The sequence below is a fragment of the Salvelinus fontinalis genome, unplaced genomic scaffold, assembly GCF_029448725.1.
Source record: "Salvelinus fontinalis isolate EN_2023a unplaced genomic scaffold, ASM2944872v1 scaffold_0054, whole genome shotgun sequence".
NCBI lineage: Eukaryota > Metazoa > Chordata > Actinopteri > Salmoniformes > Salmonidae > Salvelinus > Salvelinus fontinalis.
Window position 1 is genome coordinate 446,757 of NW_026600263.1, and position 21,617 is coordinate 468,373.

Consider the following 21,617-nt stretch of genomic DNA (forward strand, 5'->3'; position numbering starts at 1 on the left):
CAGAAGGTGTATTTTCTTCTGTTGAAGCCATTCTGTTGTTGTCTTGTTGCATCACCCAACTTCTGTTGAAGCCATTCTGTTGTTGATTTACTTCTGTGTTTTGGGTCGTTGTCCTGTTGCATCACCCAACTTCTGTTGAGCTTCAATTGGCGGACAGATAGCCTTACATTCTCCTGCAAAACGTCTTGATAAACTTGGGAATTCAGTTTCCCGTCGATGACAGCAAGCTGTCCAGGTCCTGAGGCAGCAAAGCAGCCCCAAACCATGATGCTCCCTCCACCAGACTTTACAGTTGGGATGAGGTTTTGATGTTGGTGTGCTGTGCCTCTAGTGTTGTGTGTTCCTTCCAAACAACTCAACTGTAGTTTCATCTGTCCACAGAATATTTTGCCAGTAGAGCTGAGGAACATCCAGGTGCTCTTTTGCAAACTTCAGACGACAGCTTTTTGTTTCAGAAGTGGCTTCTTCCGTGTTGTCCTCCCATGAACACCCTTCTTGTTTAGTGTTTTACGTATCGTAGACTCGTCAACAGAGATGTTAGCATGTTCCAGAGGTTTCTGTAAGTCTTTAGCTGACACACTAGGATTCTTCTTCTTAACCTCATTGAGCGTTCTGCTCTGTGCTCTTGCAGTCGTCTTTGCAGGACGGCCACTCCTATGGTTACCCAGACTATTTGCATTGTGTGCCCCCCTAACCCCTCTTTTACGCTGCTGCTACTCTCTGTTCATCATATATGCATAGTCACTTTAACCATATTTACATGTACATACTACCTCAATCAGCCTGACTAACCGGTGTCTGTATGGAGCCTCTCTACTGTATATATCCTCGCTACTTTTATTTTCAACTGTTGTTTTATTTCTTTACTTACTTACACACACACACACACACACACACACACACACACACACACACCTATTGTGACAGCTTTGAACGTTTATATTTTTGTTCAGTTTGCTCTTCTGTTTCTTACTGTGTGTGTGTGTGTGTGTGTGTGTGTGTGTGTGTGTGTGTGTGTGTGTGTGTGTGTGTGTAGGTGAACTAGGCCTGCTGAGGGGGGCGGAGCTAAAGTGGGAGGCGGAGCGACTTCAGTACAGAGAGAGACGTAGCTTCTGTATCCAGGCAACCGTCACCATGGTTACTCACTGCCATAGAGGAAAGGTAACTAGCAGACACACTCACCAACTTTCCACCCATAAAATGTACGGATTCATGATTAAGTTGCTTTGGATAAAAGGGTCTGCTAAATGGCAACTAACCCTGTATATGTTAAACAGGTGAACAGAGCTGGTTGGTTCAGCCATTCCTACAGTATAGGGTTAGGGTTAGCTCACCAGCTTGTTACCTCTGGTTGGTTCAGCCATTCCTACAGTATAGGGAAGGGTTAGGGTTAGCTCACCAGCTTGTTACCTCTGGTTGGTTCAGCCATTCCTACAGTATAGGGAAGGGTTAGGGTTAGCTCACCAGCTTGTTACCTCTGGTTGGTTCAGCCATTCCTACAGTATAGGGTTAGGGTTAGCTCACCAGCTTGTTACCTCTGGTTGGTTCAGCCATTCCTACAGTATAGGGTTAGGGTTAGCTCACCAGCTTGTTACCTCTGGTTGGTTCAGCCATTCCTACAGTATAGGGAAGGGTTAGGGTTAGCTCACCAGCTTGTTACCTCTGGTTGGTTCAGCCATTCCTACAGTATAGGGAAGGGTTAGGGTTAGCTCACCAGCTTGTTACCTCTGGTTGGTTCAGCCATTCCTACAGTATAGGGTTAGGGTTAGCTCACCAGCTTGTTACCTCTGGTTGGTTCAGCCATTCCTACAGTATAGGGAAGGGTTAGGGTTAGCTCACCAGCTTGTTACCTCTGGTTGGTTCAGCCATTCCTACAGTATAGGGAAGGGTTAGGGTTAGCTCACCAGCTTGTTACCTCTGGTTGGTTCAGCCATTCCTACAGTATAGGGTTAGGGTTAGCTCACCAGCTTGTTACCTCTGGTTGGTTCAGCCATTCCTACAGTATAGGGTTAGGGTTAGCTCACCAGCTTGTTACCTCTGGTTGGTTCAGCCATTCCTACAGTATAGGGAAGGGTTAGGGTTAGCTCACCAGCTTGTTACCTCTGGTTGGTTCAGCCATTCCTACAGTATAGGGAAGGGTTAGGGTTAGCTCACCAGCTTGTTACCTCTGGTTGGTTCAGCCATTCCTACAGTATAGGGTTAGGGTTAGCTCACCAGCTTGTTACCTCTGGTTGGTTCAGCCATTCCTACAGTATAGGGTTAGGGTTAGCTCACCAGCTTGTTACCTCTGGTTGGTTCAGCCATTCCTACAGTATAGGGAAGGGTTAGGGTTAGCTCACCAGCTTGTTACCTCTGGTTGGTTCAGCCATTCCTACAGTATAGGGAAGGGTTAGGGTTAGCTCACCAGCTTGTTACCTCTGGTTGGTTCAGCCATTCCTACAGTATAGGGTTAGGGTTAGCTCACCAGCTTGTTACCTCTGGTTGGTTCAGCCATTCCTACAGTATAGGGAAGGGTTAGGGTTAGCTCACCAGCTTGTTACCTCTGGTTGGTTCAGCCATTCCTACAGTATAGGGTTAGGGTTAGCTCACCAGCTTGTTACCTCTGGTTGGTTCAGCCATTCCTACAGTATAGGGAAGGGTTAGGGTTAGCTCACCAGCTTGTTACCTCTGGTTGGTTCAGCCATTCCTACAGTATAGGGAAGGGTTAGGGTTAGCTCACCAGCTTGTTACCTCTGGTTGGTTCAGCCATTCCTACAGTATAGGGAAGGGTTAGGGTTAGCTCACCAGCTTGTTACCTCTGGTTGGTTCAGCCATTCCTACAGTATAGGGAAGGGTTAGGGTTAGCTCACCAGCTTGTTACCTCTGGTTGGTTCAGCCATTCCTACAGTATAGGGTTAGGGTTAGGGTTAGCTCACCAGCTTGTTACCTCTGGTTGGTTCAGCCATTCCTACAGTATAGGGAAGGGTTAGGGTTAGCTCACCAGCTTGTTACCTCTGGTTGGTTCAGCCATTCCTACAGTATAGGGTTAGGGTTAGGGTTAGCTCACCAGCTTGTTACCTCTGGTTGGTTCAGCCATTCCTACAGTATAGGGTCAGGGTTAGGGTTAGCTCACCAGCTTGTTACCTCTGGTTGGTTCAGCCATTCCTACAGTATAGGGTTAGGGTTAGCTCACCAGCTTGTTACCTCTGGTTGGTTCAGCCATTCCTACAGTATAGGGTCAAAGTTAGGGTTAGCTCACCAGCTTGTTACCTCTGGTTGGTTCAGCCATTCCTACAGTATAGGGAAGGGTTAGGGTTAGCTCACCAGCTTGTTACCTCTGGTTGGTTCAGCCATTCCTACAGTATAGGGTTAGGGTTAGGGTTATTTCACCAGCTTGTTACCTCTGGTTGGTTCAGCCATTCCTACAGTATAGGGAAGGGTTAGGGTTAGCTCACCAGCTTGTTACCTCTGGTTGGTTCAGCCATTCCTACAGTATAGGGTTAGGGTTAGGGTTAGCTCACCAGCTTGTTACCTCTGGTTGGTTCAGCCATTCCTACAGTATAGGGTTAGGGTTAGGGTTAGCTCACCAGCTTGTTACCTCTGGTTGGTTCAGCCATTCCTACAGTATAGGGAAGGGTTAGGGTTAGCTCACCAGCTTGTTACCTCTGGTTGGTTCAGCCATTCCTACAGTATCGGGTCAGGGTTAGGCTTAGCTCACCAGCTTGTTACCTCTGGTTGGTTCAGCCATTCCTACAGTATAGGGTTAGGGTTAGCTCACCAGCTTGTTACCTCTGGTTGGTTCAGCCATTCCTACAGTATAGGGTCAGGGTTAGGGTTAGCTCACCAGCTTGTTACCTCTGGTTGGTTCAGCCATTCCTACAGTATAGGGTTAGGGTTAGCTCACCAGCTTGTTACCTCTGGTTGGTTCAGCCATTCCTACAGTATAGGGTCAAAGTTAGGGTTAGCTCACCAGCTTGTTACCTCTGGTTGGTTCAGCCATTCCTACAGTATAGGGAAGGGTTAGGGTTAGCTCACCAGCTTGTTACCTCTGGTTGGTTCAGCCATTCCTACAGTATAGGGAAGGGTTAGGGTTAGCTCACCAGCTTGTTACCTCTGGTTGGTTCAGCCATTCCTACAGTATAGGGAAGGGTTAGGGTTAGCTCACCAGCTTGTTACCTCTGGTTGGTTCAGCCATTCCTACAGTATCGGGTCAGGGTTAGGGTTAGCTCACCAGCTTGTTACCTCTGGTTGGTTCAGCCATTCCTACAGTATAGGGTTAGGGTTAGCTCACCAGCTTGTTACCTCTGGTTGGTTCAGCCATTCCTACAGTATAGGGTCAGGGTTAGGGTTAGCTCACCAGCTTGTTACCTCTGGTTGGTTCAGCCATTCCTACAGTATAGGGTTAGGGTTAGCTGTAGGAATGGCTGGTTGGTTCAGCCATTCCTACAGTATAGGGAAGGGTTAGGGTTAGCTCACCAGCTTGTTACCTCTGGTTGGTTCAGCCATTCCTACAGTATAGGGAAGGGTTAGGGTTAGCTCACCAGCTTGTTACCTCTGGTTGGTTCAGCCATTCCTACAGTATAGGGAAGGGTTAGGGTTAGCTCACCAGCTTGTTACCTCTGGTTGGTTCAGCCATTCCTACAGTATCGGGTCAGGGTTAGGTTAGGGTTAGCTCACCAGCTTGTTACCTCTGGTTGGTTCAGCCATTCCTACAGTATAGGGAAGGGTTAGGGTTAGCTCACCAGCTTGTTACCTCTGGTTGGTTCAGCCATTCCTACAGTATAGGGAAGGGTTAGGGTTAGCTCACCAGCTTGTTACCTCTGGTTGGTTCAGCCATTCCTACAGTATAGGGTTAGGGTTAGCTCACCAGCTTGTTACCTCTGGTTGGTTCAGCCATTCCTACAGTATAGGGAAGGGTTAGGGTTAGCTCACCAGCTTGTTACCTCTGGTTGGTTCAGCCATTCCTACAGTATAGGGAAGGGTTAGGGTTAGCTCACCAGCTTGTTACCTCTGGTTGGTTCAGCCATTCCTACAGTATAGGGTTAGGGTTAGCTCACCAGCTTGTTACCTCTGGTTGGTTCAGCCATTCCTACAGTATAGGGAAGGGTTAGGGTTAGCTCACCAGCTTGTTACCTCTGGTTGGTTCAGCCATTCCTACAGTATAGGGTTAGGGTTAGCTCACCAGCTTGTTACCTCTGGTTGGTTCAGCCATTCCTACAGTATAGGGTCAGGGTTAGGGTTAGCTCACCAGCTTGTTACCTCTGGTTGGTTCAGCCATTCCTACAGTATAGGGAAGGGTTAGGGTTAGCTCACCAGCTTGTTACCTCTGGTTGGTTCAGCCATTCCTACAGTATAGGGAAGGGTTAGGGTTAGCTCACCAGCTTGTTACCTCTGGTTGGTTCAGCCATTCCTACAGTATAGGGTCAGGGTTAGGGTTAGCTCACCAGCTTGTTACCTCTGGTTGGTTCAGCCATTCCTACAGTATAGGGTTAGGGTTAGGGTTAGCTCACCAGCTTGTTACCTCTGGTTGGTTCAGCCATTCCTACAGCATAGGGTTAGGGTTAGCTCACCAGCTTGTTACCTCTGGTTGGTTCAGCCATTCCTACAGTATAGGGTTAGGGTTAGGGTTAGCTCACCAGCTTGTTACCTCTGGTTGGTTCAGCCATTCCTACAGCATAGGGTTAGGGTTAGGGTTAGCTCGCCAGCTTGTTACCTCTGGTTGGTTCAGCCATTCCTACAGTATAGGGAAGGGTTAGGGTTAGCTCACCAGCTTGTTACCTCTGGTTGGTTCAGCCATTCCTACAGTATAGGGAAGGGTTAGGGTTAGCTCACCAGCTTGTTCCCTCTGGTTGGTTCAGCCATTCCTACAGTATAGGGTTAGGGTTAGCTCACCAGCTTGTTACCTCTGGTTGGTTCAGCCATTCCTACAGTATAGGGTTAGGGTTAGCTCACCAGCTTGTTACCTCTGGTTGGTTCAGCCATTCCTACAGTATAGGGTCAGGGTTAGGGTTAGCTCACCAGCTTGTTACCTCTGGTTGGTTCAGCCATTCCTACAGTATAGGGTTAGGGTTAGGGTTAGCTCACCAGCTTGTTACCTCTGGTTGGTTCAGCCATTCCTACAGCATAGGGTTAGGGTTAGCTCACCAGCTTGTTACCTCTGGTTGGTTCAGCCATTCCTACAGTATAGGGTTAGGGTTAGGGTTAGCTCACCAGCTTGTTACCTCTGGTTGGTTCAGCCATTCCTACAGCATAGGGTTAGGGTTAGCTCGCCAGCTTGTTACCTCTGGTTGGTTCAGCCATTCCTACAGTATAGGGAAGGGTTAGGGTTAGCTCACCAGCTTGTTACCTCTGGTTGGTTCAGCCATTCCTACAGTATAGGGAAGGGTTAGGGTTAGCTCACCAGCTTGTTCCCTCTGGTTGGTTCAGCCATTCCTACAGTATAGGGTTAGGGTTAGCTCACCAGCTTGTTACCTCTGGTTGGTTCAGCCATTCCTACAGTATAGGGTTAGGGTTAGCTCACCAGCTTGTTACCTCTGGTTGGTTCAGCCATTCCTACAGCATAGGGTTAGGGTTAGGTTTAGCTCACCAGCTTGTTACCTCTGGTTGGTTCAGCCATTCCTACAGTATAGGGTTAGGGTTAGCTCACCAGCTTGTTACCTCTGGTTGGTTCAGCCATTCCTACAGTATAGCGTTAGGGTTAGGGTTAGCTCACCAGCTTGTTACCTCTGGTTGGTTCAGCCATTCCTACAGTATAGGGAAGGGTTAGGGTTAGCTCACCAGCTTGTTACCTCTGGTTGGTTCAGCCATTCCTACAGTATAGGGTTAGGGTTAGCTCACCAGCTTGTTACCTCTGGTTGGTTCAGCCATTCCTACAGTATAGGGTTAGGGTTAGGGTTAGCTCACCAGCTTGTTACCTCTGGTTGGTTCAGCCATTCCTACAGTATAGGGTTAGGGTTAGCTCACCAGCTTGTTACCTCTGGTTGGTTCAGCCATTCCTACAGTATAGGGTTAGGGTTAGCTCACCAGCTTGTTACCTCTGGTTGGTTCAGCCATTCCTACAGTATAGGGAAGGGTTAGGGTTAGCTCACCAGCTTGTTCCCTCTGGTTGGTTCAGCCATTCCTACAGTATAGGGTTAGGGTTAGCTCACCAGCTTGTTACCTCTGGTTGGTTCAGCCATTCCTACAGTATAGGGTTAGGGTTAGCTCACCAGCTTGTTACCTCTGGTTGGTTCAGCCATTCCTACAGCATAGGGTTAGGGTTAGGTTTAGCTCACCAGCTTGTTACCTCTGGTTGGTTCAGCCATTCCTACAGTATAGGGTTAGGGTTAGCTCACCAGCTTGTTACCTCTGGTTGGTTCAGCCATTCCTACAGTATAGCGTTAGGGTTAGGGTTAGCTCACCAGCTTGTTACCTCTGGTTGGTTCAGCCATTCCTACAGTATAGGGAAGGGTTAGGGTTAGCTCACCAGCTTGTTACCTCTGGTTGGTTCAGCCATTCCTACAGTATAGGGTTAGGGTTAGCTCACCAGCTTGTTACCTCTGGTTGGTTCAGCCATTCCTACAGTATAGGGTTAGGGTTAGGGTTAGCTCACCAGCTTGTTACCTCTGGTTGGTTCAGCCATTCCTACAGTATAGGGTTAGGGTTAGCTCACCAGCTTGTTACCTCTGGTTGGTTCAGCCATTCCTACAGTATAGGGTTAGGGTTAGCTCACCAGCTTGTTACCTCTGGTTGGTTCAGCCATTCCTACAGTATAGGGAAGGGTTAGGGTTAGCTCACCAGCTTGTTACCTCTGGTTGGTTCAGCCATTCCTACAGTATAGGGTTAGGGTCAGGGTTAGCTCACCAGCTTGTTACCTCTGGTTGGTTCAGCCATTCCTACAGTATAGCGTTAGGGTTAGGGTTAGCTCACCAGCTTGTTACCTCTGGTTGGTTCAGCCATTCCTACAGTATAGGGTCAGGGTTAGGGTTAGCTCACCAGCTTGTTACCTCTGGTTGGTTCAGCCATTCCTACAGTATAGGGAAGGGTTAGGGTTAGCTCACCAGCTTGTTACCTCTGGTTGGTTCAGCCATTCCTACAGTATAGGGTTAGGGTCACGGTTAGCTCACCAGCTTGTTACCTCTGGTTGGTTCAGCCATTCCTACAGTATAGCGTTAGGGTTAGGGTTAGCTCACCAGCTTGTTACCTCTGGTTGGTTCAGCCATTCCTACAGTATAGGGTCAGGGTTAGGGTTAGCTCACCAGCTTGTTACCTCTGGTTGGTTCAGCCATTCCTACAGTATAGGGAAGGGTTAGGGTTAGCTCACCAGCTTGTTACCTCTGGTTGGTTCAGCCATTCCTACAGTATAGGGTCAGGGTTAGGGTTAGCTCACCAGCTTGTTACCTCTGGTTGGTTCAGCCATTCCTACAGTATAGGGTTAGGGTTAGGGTTAGCTCACCAGCTTGTTACCTCTGGTTGGTTCAGCCATTCCTACAGCATAGGGTTAGGGTTAGCTCACCAGCTTGTTACCTCTGGTTGGTTCAGCCATTCCTACAGTATAGGGTTAGGGTTAGGGTTAGCTCACCAGCTTGTTACCTCTGGTTGGTTCAGCCATTCCTACAGCATAGGGTTAGGGTTAGCTCGCCAGCTTGTTACCTCTGGTTGGTTCAGCCATTCCTACAGTATAGGGAAGGGTTAGGGTTAGCTCACCAGCTTGTTACCTCTGGTTGGTTCAGCCATTCCTACAGTATAGGGAAGGGTTAGGGTTAGCTCACCAGCTTGTTCCCTCTGGTTGGTTCAGCCATTCCTACAGTATAGGGTTAGGGTTAGCTCACCAGCTTGTTACCTCTGGTTGGTTCAGCCATTCCTACAGTATAGGGTTAGGGTTAGCTCACCAGCTTGTTACCTCTGGTTGGTTCAGCCATTCCTACAGCATAGGGTTAGGGTTAGGTTTAGCTCACCAGCTTGTTACCTCTGGTTGGTTCAGCCATTCCTACAGTATAGGGTTAGGGTTAGCTCACCAGCTTGTTACCTCTGGTTGGTTCAGCCATTCCTACAGTATAGCGTTAGGGTTAGGGTTAGCTCACCAGCTTGTTACCTCTGGTTGGTTCAGCCATTCCTACAGTATAGGGAAGGGTTAGGGTTAGCTCACCAGCTTGTTACCTCTGGTTGGTTCAGCCATTCCTACAGTATAGGGTTAGGGTTAGCTCACCAGCTTGTTACCTCTGGTTGGTTCAGCCATTCCTACAGTATAGGGTTAGGGTTAGGGTTAGCTCACCAGCTTGTTACCTCTGGTTGGTTCAGCCATTCCTACAGTATAGGGTTAGGGTTAGCTCACCAGCTTGTTACCTCTGGTTGGTTCAGCCATTCCTACAGTATAGGGAAGGGTTAGGGTTAGCTCACCAGCTTGTTACCTCTGGTTGGTTCAGCCATTCCTACAGTATAGGGTTAGGGTCAGGGTTAGCTCACCAGCTTGTTACCTCTGGTTGGTTCAGCCATTCCTACAGTATAGCGTTAGGGTTAGGGTTAGCTCACCAGCTTGTTACCTCTGGTTGGTTCAGCCATTCCTACAGTATAGGGTCAGGGTTAGGGTTAGCTCACCAGCTTGTTACCTCTGGTTGGTTCAGCCATTCCTACAGTATAGGGAAGGGTTAGGGTTAGCTCACCAGCTTGTTACCTCTGGTTGGTTCAGCCATTCCTACAGTATAGGGTTAGGGTCAGGGTTAGCTCACCAGCTTGTTACCTCTGGTTGGTTCAGCCATTCCTACAGTATAGCGTTAGGGTTAGGGTTAGCTCACCAGCTTGTTACCTCTGGTTGGTTCAGCCATTCCTACAGTATAGGGTCAGGGTTAGGGTTAGCTCACCAGCTTGTTACCTCTGGTTGGTTCAGCCATTCCTACAGTATAGGGAAGGGTTAGGGTTAGCTCACCAGCTTGTTACCTCTGGTTGGTTCAGCCATTCCTACAGTATAGGGAAGGGTTAGGGTTAGCTCACCAGCTTGTTCCCTCTGGTTGGTTCAGCCATTCCTACAGTATAGGGTTAGGGTTAGCTCACCAGCTTGTTACCTCTGGTTGGTTCAGCCATTCCTACAGTATAGGGTTAGGGTTAGCTCACCAGCTTGTTACCTCTGGTTGGTTCAGCCATTCCTACAGCATAGGGTTAGGGTTAGGTTTAGCTCACCAGCTTGTTACCTCTGGTTGGTTCAGCCATTCCTACAGTATAGGGTTAGGGTTAGCTCACCAGCTTGTTACCTCTGGTTGGTTCAGCCATTCCTACAGTATAGCGTTAGGGTTAGGGTTAGCTCACCAGCTTGTTACCTCTGGTTGGTTCAGCCATTCCTACAGTATAGGGAAGGGTTAGGGTTAGCTCACCAGCTTGTTACCTCTGGTTGGTTCAGCCATTCCTACAGTATAGGGTTAGGGTTAGCTCACCAGCTTGTTACCTCTGGTTGGTTCAGCCATTCCTACAGTATAGGGTTAGGGTTAGGGTTAGCTCACCAGCTTGTTACCTCTGGTTGGTTCAGCCATTCCTACAGTATAGGGTTAGGGTTAGCTCACCAGCTTGTTACCTCTGGTTGGTTCAGCCATTCCTACAGTATAGGGTTAGGGTTAGCTCACCAGCTTGTTACCTCTGGTTGGTTCAGCCATTCCTACAGTATAGGGAAGGGTTAGGGTTAGCTCACCAGCTTGTTACCTCTGGTTGGTTCAGCCATTCCTACAGTATAGGGTTAGGGTCAGGGTTAGCTCACCAGCTTGTTACCTCTGGTTGGTTCAGCCATTCCTACAGTATAGCGTTAGGGTTAGGGTTAGCTCACCAGCTTGTTACCTCTGGTTGGTTCAGCCATTCCTACAGTATAGGGTCAGGGTTAGGGTTAGCTCACCAGCTTGTTACCTCTGGTTGGTTCAGCCATTCCTACAGTATAGGGAAGGGTTAGGGTTAGCTCACCAGCTTGTTACCTCTGGTTGGTTCAGCCATTCCTACAGTATAGGGTTAGGGTCACGGTTAGCTCACCAGCTTGTTACCTCTGGTTGGTTCAGCCATTCCTACAGTATAGCGTTAGGGTTAGGGTTAGCTCACCAGCTTGTTACCTCTGGTTGGTTCAGCCATTCCTACAGTATAGGGTCAGGGTTAGGGTTAGCTCACCAGCTTGTTACCTCTGGTTGGTTCAGCCATTCCTACAGTATAGGGAAGGGTTAGGGTTAGCTCACCAGCTTGTTACCTCTGGTTGGTTCAGCCATTCCTACAGTATAGGGTCAGGGTTAGGGTTAGCTCACCAGCTTGTTACCTCTGGTTGGTTCAGCCATTCCTACAGTATAGGGTTAGGGTTAGGGTTAGCTCACCAGCTTGTTACCTCTGGTTGGTTCAGCCATTCCTACAGCATAGGGTTAGGGTTAGCTCACCAGCTTGTTACCTCTGGTTGGTTCAGCCATTCCTACAGCATAGGGTTAGGGTTAGCTCGCCAGCTTGTTACCTCTGGTTGGTTCAGCCATTCCTACAGTATAGGGAAGGGTTAGGGTTAGCTCACCAGCTTGTTACCTCTGGTTGGTTCAGCCATTCCTACAGTATAGGGAAGGGTTAGGGTTAGCTCACCAGCTTGTTCCCTCTGGTTGGTTCAGCCATTCCTACAGTATAGGGTTAGGGTTAGCTCACCAGCTTGTTACCTCTGGTTGGTTCAGCCATTCCTACAGTATAGGGTTAGGGTTAGCTCACCAGCTTGTTACCTCTGGTTGGTTCAGCCATTCCTACAGCATAGGGTTAGGGTTAGGTTTAGCTCACCAGCTTGTTACCTCTGGTTGGTTCAGCCATTCCTACAGTATAGGGTTAGGGTTAGCTCACCAGCTTGTTACCTCTGGTTGGTTCAGCCATTCCTACAGTATAGCGTTAGGGTTAGGGTTAGCTCACCAGCTTGTTACCTCTGGTTGGTTCAGCCATTCCTACAGTATAGGGAAGGGTTAGGGTTAGCTCACCAGCTTGTTACCTCTGGTTGGTTCAGCCATTCCTACAGTATAGGGTTAGGGTTAGCTCACCAGCTTGTTACCTCTGGTTGGTTCAGCCATTCCTACAGTATAGGGTTAGGGTTAGGGTTAGCTCACCAGCTTGTTACCTCTGGTTGGTTCAGCCATTCCTACAGTATAGGGTTAGGGTTAGCTCACCAGCTTGTTACCTCTGGTTGGTTCAGCCATTCCTACAGTATAGGGTTAGGGTTAGCTCACCAGCTTGTTACCTCTGGTTGGTTCAGCCATTCCTACAGTATAGGGAAGGGTTAGGGTTAGCTCACCAGCTTGTTACCTCTGGTTGGTTCAGCCATTCCTACAGTATAGGGTTAGGGTCAGGGTTAGCTCACCAGCTTGTTACCTCTGGTTGGTTCAGCCATTCCTACAGTATAGCGTTAGGGTTAGGGTTAGCTCACCAGCTTGTTACCTCTGGTTGGTTCAGCCATTCCTACAGTATAGGGTCAGGGTTAGGGTTAGCTCACCAGCTTGTTACCTCTGGTTGGTTCAGCCATTCCTACAGTATAGGGAAGGGTTAGGGTTAGCTCACCAGCTTGTTACCTCTGGTTGGTTCAGCCATTCCTACAGTATAGGGTTAGGGTCACGGTTAGCTCACCAGCTTGTTACCTCTGGTTGGTTCAGCCATTCCTACAGTATAGCGTTAGGGTTAGGGTTAGCTCACCAGCTTGTTACCTCTGGTTGGTTCAGCCATTCCTACAGTATAGGGTCAGGGTTAGGGTTAGCTCACCAGCTTGTTACCTCTGGTTGGTTCAGCCATTCCTACAGTATAGGGAAGGGTTAGGGTTAGCTCACCAGCTTGTTACCTCTGGTTGGTTCAGCCATTCCTACAGTATAGGGAAGGGTTAGGGTTAGCTCACCAGCTTGTTACCTCTGGTTGGTTCAGCCATTCCTACAGTATAGGGAAGGGTTAGGGTTAGCTCACCAGCTTGTTACCTCTGGTTGGTTCAGCCATTCCTACAGTATAGGGTCAGGGTTAGGGTTAGCTCACCAGCTTGTTACCTCTGGTTGGTTCAGCCATTCCTACAGTATAGGGAAGGGTTAGGGTTAGCTCACCAGCTTGTTACCTCTGGTTGGTTCAGCCATTCCTACAGTATAGGGAAGGGTTAGGGTTAGCTCACCAGCTTGTTACCTCTGGTTGGTTCAGCCATTCCTACAGTATAGCGTTAGGGTTAGGGTTAGCTCACCAGCTTGTTACCTCTGGTTGGTTCAGCCATTCCTACAGTATAGGGTCAGGGTTAGGGTTAGCTCACCAGCTTGTTACCTCTGGTTGGTTCAGCCATTCCTACAGTATAGGGAAGGGTTAGGGTTAGCTCACCAGCTTGTTACCTCTGGTTGGTTCAGCCATTCCTACAGTATAGGGAAGGGTTAGGGTTAGCTCACCAGCTTGTTACCTCTGGTTGGTTCAGCCATTCCTACAGTATAGGGAAGGGTTAGGGTTAGCTCACCAGCTTGTTACCTCTGGTTGGTTCAGCCATTCCTACAGTATAGGGTCAGGGTTAGGGTTAGCTCACCAGCTTGTTACCTCTGGTTGGTTCAGCCATTCCTACAGTATAGGGAAGGGTTAGGGTTAGCTCACCAGCTTGTTACCTCTGGTTGGTTCAGCCATTCCTACAGTATAGGGAAGGGTTAGGGTTAGCTCACCAGCTTGTTCCCTCTGGTTGGTTCAGCCATTCCTACAGTATAGGGTTAGGGTTAGCTCACCAGCTTGTTCCCTCTGGTTGGTTCAGCCATTCCTACAGTAACACAGACTATCATTCTGTCTTCTTTAGGAGGACCAGTGTCTAGTGTGGACAGACAGACCTGCTGCTTTCTCCCCTCGTGTGTCTCCCTCCTCTCCCTCCTCTCCTCGTTTGTCTCCCTCCTCTCCTCGTATCTCTCCCTCCTCCCCTCGTCTCCCTCCCTCCTCTCCTCGTCTCCCCCCCTCCTCTCCTCGTGTGTCTCCCTCCTCTCCTCGTCTCCCCCCCTCCTCTCCTCGTGTGTCTCCCTCCTCTCCTCGTCTCCCCTCCCCCTCTCCTTGTGTGTCTCCCTCCTCTCCTCGTCTCTCTCCCTCCTTCCCTCGTCTCTCTCCCTCCTCCCCTCGTCTCCCTCCCTCTTCCCCTCCTCTCCCTCCCTCTTCCCCTCGTCTCCCTCCCTCTTCCCCTCGTCTCCCTCCCTCCTCTCCAGGCTCGTCGGTCAAATTGAGTCCCAGGCTTCTGATGCTGAGAGCGGGGTAAGACGCACACTGCTGTATAGAGTAATGGGGTTGGTTGTTATTACACTGCTGTATAGAGTAATGGGGTTGGTTGTTATTACACTGCTGTATAGAGTAATGGGGTTGGTTGTTATTACACTGCTGTATAGAGTAATGGGGTTGGTTGTTATCACACTGCTGTATAGAGTAATGGGGTTGGTTGTTATCACACTGCTGTATAGAGTAATGGGGTTGGTTGTTATTACACTGTATAGAGTAATGGGGTTGGTTGTTATTACACTGCTGTATAGAGTAATGGGGTTGGTTGTTATTATGTATATATTATCACACTGCTGTATAGAGTAATGGGGTTGGTTGTTATTACACTGCTGTATAGAGTAATGGGGTTGGTTGTTATTACACTGCTGTATAGAGTAATGGGGTTGGTTGTTATTATGTATATATTATTACACTGCTGTATAGAGTAATGGTGTTGGTTGTTATCACACTGCTGTATAGAGTAATGGGGTTGGTTGTTATTACACTGCTGTATAGAGTAATGGGGTTGGTTGTTATTATGTATATATTATCACACTGCTGTATAGAGTAATGGGGTTGGTTGTTATTACACTGCTGTATAGAGTAATGGGGTTGGTTGTTATTACACTGCTGTATAGAGTAATGGGGTTGGTTGTTATTATGTATATATTATCACACTGCTGTATAGAGTAATGGGGTTGGTTGTTATTACACTGCTGTATAGAGTAATGGGGTTGGTTGTTATTACACTGCTGTATAGAGTAATGGGGTTGGTTGTTATTATGTATATATTATTACACTGCTGTATAGAGTAATGGGGTTGGTTGTTATTACAGTGCTGTATAGAGTAATGGGGTTGGTTGTTATCACACTGCTGTATAGAGTAATGGTGTTGGTTGTTATCACACTGCTGTATAGAGTAATGGGGTTGGTTGTTATTACACTGCTGTATAGAGTAATGGGGTTGGTTGTTATTACACTGCTGTATAGAGTAATGGGGTTGGTAGTTATTATGTATATATTATTACACTGCTGTATAGAGTAATGGGGTTGGTTGTTATCACACTGCTGTATAGAGTAATGGGGTTGGTTGTTATTACACTGCTGTATTGAGTAATGGAGTTGGTTGTTATCACACTGCTGTATAGAGTAATGGGGTTGGTTGTTATTACACTGCTGTATAGAGTAATGGGGTTGGTTGTTATCACACTGCTGTATAGAGTAATGGGGTTGGTTGTTATTACACTGCTGTATAGAGTAATGGGGTTGGTTGTTATCACACTGCTGTATAGAGTAATGGGGTTGGTTGTTATTACACTGCTGTATAGAGTAATGGGGTTGGTTGTTATTACACTGCTGTATAGAGTAATGGGGTTGGTAGTTATTATGTATATATTATTACACTGCTGTATAGAGTAATGGGGTTGGTTGTTATTACACTGCTGTATAGAGTAATGGGGTTGGTTGTTATCACACTGCTGTATAGAGTAATGGGGTTGGTTGTTATTACACTGCTGTATAGAGTAATGGGGTTGGTTGTTATCACACTGCTGTATAGAGTAATGGGGTTGGTTGTTATTACACTGCTGTATAGAGTAATGGGGTTGGTTGTTATTATGTATATATTATTACACTGCTGTATAGAGTAATGGGGTTGGTTGTTATTACACTGCTGTATAGAGTAATGGGGTTGGTTGTTATCACACTGCTGTATAGAGTAATGGGGTTGGTTGTTATTACACTGCTGCATAGAGTAATGGGGTTGGTTGTTATCACACTGCTGTATAGAGTAATGGGGTTGGTTGTTATTACACTGCTGTATAGAGTAATGGGGTTGGTTGTTATCACACTGCTGTATAGAGTAATGGGGTTGGTTGTTATTATGTATATATTATTACACTGCTGTATAGAGTAATGGGGTTGGTTGTTATTACACTGCTGTATAGAGTAATGGGGTTGGTTGTTATTACAGTGCTGTATAGAGTAATGGGGTTGGTTGTTATCACACTGCTGTATAGAGTAATGGTGTTGGTTGTTATTACACTGCTGTATAGAGTAATGGGGTTGGTTGTTATTACAGTGCTGTATAGAGTAATGGGGTTGGTTGTTATTACACTGCTGTATAGAGTAATGGGGTTGGTTGTTATTACACTGCTGTATAGAGTAATGGGGTTGGTTGTTATTACAGTGCTGTATAGAGTAATGGGGTTGGTTGTTATTACACTGCTGTATAGAGTAATGGGGTTGGTTGTTATCACACTGCTGTATAGAGTAATGGGGTTGGTTGTTATCACACTGCTGTATAGAGTAATGGGGTTGGTTGTTATTACACTGCTGTATAGAGTAATGGGGTTGGTTGTTATTACACTGCTGTATAGAGTAATGGGGTTGGTTGTTATCACACTGCTGTATAGAGTAATGGGGTTGGTTGTTATCACACTGCTGTATAGAGTAATGGGGTTGGTGGTTAATAGGTATATATTATCACACTGCTGTATTGAGTAATGGGGTTGGTTGTTATTACACTGCTGTATAGAGTAATGGGGTTGGTAGTTATTACACTGCTGTATAGAGTAATGGGGTTGGTTGTTATTATGTATATATTATTACACTGCTGTATAGAGTAATGGGGTTGGTTGTTATTACACTGCTGTATAGAGTAATGGGGTTGGTAGTTATTATGTATATATTATTACACTGCTGTATAGAGTAATGGGGTTGGTTGTTATCACACTGCTGTATAGAGTAATGGGGTTGGTTGTTATCACACTGCTGTATAGAGTAATGGGGTTGGTTGTTATCACACTGCTGTATAGAGTAATGGGGTTGGTAGTTATTACACTGCTGTATAGAGTAATGGGGTTGGTAGTTATTATGTATATATTATTACACTGCTGTATAGAGTAATGGGGTTGGTTGTTATTACACTGCTGTATTGAGTAATGGGGTTGGTTGTTATCACACTGCTGTATAGAGTAATGGGGTTGGTTGTTATCACACTGCTGTATAGAGTAATGGGGTTGGTAGTTATTACACTGCTGTATAGAGTAATGGGGTTGGTAGTTATTATGTATATATTATTACACTGCTGTATAGAGTAATGGGGTTGGTTGTTATTACACTGCTGTATAGAGTAATGGGGTTGGTTGTTATCACACTGCTGTATAGAGTAATGGGGTTGGTTGTTATTACACTGCTGTATAGAGTAATGGGGTTGGTTGTTATTATGTATTTATTATCACACTGCTGTATAGAGTAATGGGGTTGGTTGTTATTACACTGCTCTATAGAGTAATGGGGTTGGTTGTTATTACACTGCTGTATAGAGTAATGGGGTTGGTTGTTATCACACTGCTGTATAGAGTAATGGGGTTGGTTGTTATTACACTGCTGCATAGAGTAATGGGGTTGGTTGTTATCACACTGCTGTATAGAGTAATGGGGTTGGTTGTTATTACACTGCTGTATAGAGTAATGAGGTTGGTTGTTAATATGTATATATTATTACACTGCTGTATAGAGTAATGGGGTTGGTTGTTATTACAGTGCTGTATAGAGTAATGGGGTTGGTTGTTATCACACTGCTGTATAGAGTAATGGGGTTGGTTGTTATTACACTGCTGTATAGAGTAATGGGGTTGGTTGTTATTATGTATATATTATTACACTGCTGTATAGAGTAATGGGGTTGGTTGTTATTACACTGCTGTATAGAGTAATGGGGTTGGTTGTTATTATGTATATATTATTACACTGCTGTATAGAGTAATGGGGTTGGTTGTTATTACACTGCTGTATAGAGTAATGGGGTTGGTTGTTATTACACTGCTGTATAGAGTAATGGGGTTGGTTGTTATTACACTGCTGTATAGAGTAATGGGGTTGGTTGTTATTACACTGCTGTATAGAGTAATGGGGTTGGTTGTTATTACACTGCTGTATAGAGTAATGGGGTTGGTTGTTATTACACTGCTGTATAGAGTAATGGGGTTGGTTGTTATTACACTGCTGTATAGAGTAATGGGGTTGGTTGTTATTACACTGCTGTATAGAGTAATGGGGTTGGTTGTTATTACACTGCTGTATAGAGTAATGGGGTTGGTTGTTATTACACTGCTGTATAGAGTAATGGGGTTGGTTGTTATTACACTGCTGTATAGAGTAATGGGGTTGGTAGTTATTACACTGCTGTATAGAGTAATGGGGTTGGTTGTTATTATGTATATATTATTACACTGCTGTATAGAGTAATGGGGTTGGTTGTTATTACACTGCTGTATAGAGTAATGGGGTTGGTAGTTATTATGTATATATTATTACACTGCTGTATAGAGTAATGGGGTTGGTTGTTATCACACTGCTGTATAGAGTAATGGGGTTGGTTGTTATCACACTGCTGTATAGAGTAATGGGGTTGGTTGTTATCACACTGCTGTATAGAGTAATGGGGTTGGTAGTTATTACACTGCTGTATAGAGTAATGGGGTTGGTAGTTATTATGTATATATTATTACACTGCTGTATAGAGTAATGGGGTTGGTTGTTATTACACTGCTGTATTGAGTAATGGGGTTGGTTGTTATCACACTGCTGTATAGAGTAATGGGGTTGGTTGTTATCACACTGCTGTATAGAGTAATGGGGTTGGTAGTAATTACACTGCTGTATAGAGTAATGGGGTTGGTAGTTATTATGTATATATTATTACACTGCTGTATAGAGTAATGGGGTTGGTTGTTATTACACTGCTGTATAGAGTAATGGGGTTGGTTGTTATCACACTGCTGTATAGAGTAATGGGGTTGGTTGTTATTACACTGCTGTATAGAGTAATGGGGTTGGTTGTTATTATGTATTTATTATCACACTGCTGTATAGAGTAATGGGGTTGGTTGTTATTACACTGCTCTATAGAGTAATGGGGTTGGTTGTTATTACACTGCTGTATAGAGTAATGGGGTTGGTTGTTATCACACTGCTGTATAGAGTAATGGGGTTGGTTGTTATTACACTGCTGCATAGAGTAATGGGGTTGGTTGTTATCACACTGCTGTATAGAGTAATGGGGTTGGTTGTTATTACACTGCTGTATAGAGTAATGAGGTTGGTTGTTAATATGTATATATTATTACACTGCTGTATAGAGTAATGGGGTTGGTTGTTATCACACTGCTGTATAGAGTAATGGGGTTGGTTGTTATTACACTGCTGTATAGAGTAATGGGGTTGGTTGTTATTATGTATATATTATTACACTGCTGTATAGAGTAATGGGGTTGGTTGTTATTACACTGCTGTATAGAGTAATGGGGTTGGTTGTTATTATGTATATATTATTACACTGCTGTATAGAGTAATGGGGTTGGTTGTTATTACACTGCTGTATAGAGTATTGGGGTTGGTTGTTATTACACTGCTGTATAGAGTAATGGGGTTGGTTGTTATTACACTGCTGTATAGAGTAATGGGGTTGGTTGTTATTACACTGCTGTATAGAGTAATGGGGTTGGTTGTTATTACACTGCTGTATAGAGTAATGGGGTTGGTTGTTATTACACTGCTGTATAGAGTAATGGGGTTGGTTGTTATTACACTGCTGTATAGAGTAATGGGGTTGGTTGTTATTACACTGCTGTATAGAGTAATGGGGTTGGTTGTTATTACACTGCTGTATAGAGTAATGGGGTTGGTTGTTATTATGTATATATTATTACACTGCTGTATAGAGTAATGGGGTTGGTTGTTATTATGTATATATTATTACACTGCTGTATAGAGTAATGGGGTTGGTTGTTATTATGTATGTATTATTGTGTTGTAGGTTAGGACTCAGCAACGGTAAATCCCCAAAGAGAAAACTTTTCAGCAGTGCTGGACCCCCCAGGAAGAGGTGTGTGTATATATAGTGTGTGTATATATAGTGTGTGCGTGTGTGTATATGTATATATATTGTGTGTGTGTGTGTGTGTGTATATATATAGTATATTGTGTCTATATATAGTATATTGTGTATATATATATATATATACACTGCTCAAAAAAAATAAATGGAACACTAAAATAACACATCCTAGATCTGAATGAATGAAATATTCTTATTAAATACTTTTTTCTTTACATAGTTGAATGTGCTGACAACAAAATCACACAAAAATGATCAATGGAATAGATTATATATTAACACAATTGATATATTATATATAAACACAAACAATATATATTATATATATATACACACACACAAAATATTATATTTATATATATATACAGACACAATATATATATATATATATACACACACACACACACAATATATATTATATATACACACACACACACACACAATATATTATATACACACACATTATATTTACACACACATTATATATATATATATAATGTGTGTGTATATAATGTGTATATATATATAATATATTGTGTGTGTGTGTGTATATAATATATATTGTTTGTGTTTATATATAATCTATTGTGTGTGTGTATATATACTATATTGTTTGTGTGTATATATAATATATTGTGTGTGTGTGTATATAATATATTGTGTGTGTGTATATATATATATAATATATATTGTGTGTGTGTGTATATATAATATGTGTGTGTGTGTGTATATAATATATGTTGTGTGTGTGTGTATATATAGTGTGTGTGTGTGTATATAATATATATTGTGTGTATATATAGTGTGTGTGTGTATATAATATATATTGTGTGTGTGTGTGTATATACTATATAGTGTGTGTGTATATAATATATATTGTGTGTGTGTGTATATACACTGCTCAAAAAAATAAAGGGAACACTTAAACAACACAATGTAACTCCAAGTCAATCACACTTCTGTGAAATCAAACTGTCCACTTAGGAAGCAACACTGATTGACAATAAATTCCACATGCTGTTGTGCAAATGGAATAGACAAAAGGTGGAAATTATAGGCAATTAGCAAGACACCCCCAAAAAAGGAGTGGTTCTGCAGGTGGTGACCACAGACCACTTCTCAGTTCCTATGCTTCCTGGCTGATGTTTTGGTCACTTTTGAATGCTGGCGGTGCTTTCACTCTAGTGGTAGCATGAGACGGAGTCTACAACCCACACAAGTGGCTCAGGTAGTGCAGTTCATCCAGGATGGCACATCAATGCGAGCTGTGGCAAAAAGGTTTGCTGTGTCTGTCAGCGTAGTGTCCAGAGCATGGAGGCGCTACCAGGAGACAGGCCAGTACATCAGGAGACGTGGAGGAGGCCGTAGGAGGGCAACAACCCAGCAGCAGGACCGCTACCTCCGCCTTTGTGCAAGGAGGTGCACTGCCAGAGCCCTGCAAAATGACCTCCAGCAGGCCACAAATGTGCATGTGTCTGCTCAAACGGTCAGAAACAGACTCCATGAGGGTGGTATGAGGGCCCGACGTCCACAGGTGGGG

The 21,617-nt window shown here is 44.9% G+C and overlaps 1 protein-coding gene across 2 annotated transcripts in view; it reads left to right on the forward strand.

The window, feature by feature from the left end:
* si:ch73-71d17.2 (uncharacterized) overlaps positions 1 to 21,617 on the forward strand; it is a 93,264-nt gene that overhangs the window by 45,334 nt on the left and 26,313 nt on the right. For both annotated transcript variants that reach the window (XM_055911188.1, XM_055911187.1), the window contains 3 exons: positions 1,037 to 1,161; positions 13,736 to 14,175; positions 19,997 to 20,065. In XM_055911188.1, coding sequence (XP_055767163.1) covers positions 1,037 to 1,161; positions 13,736 to 14,175; positions 19,997 to 20,065 — 634 coding nt within the window. The remainder of the gene's footprint in view (positions 1 to 1,036; positions 1,162 to 13,735; positions 14,176 to 19,996; positions 20,066 to 21,617) is intronic.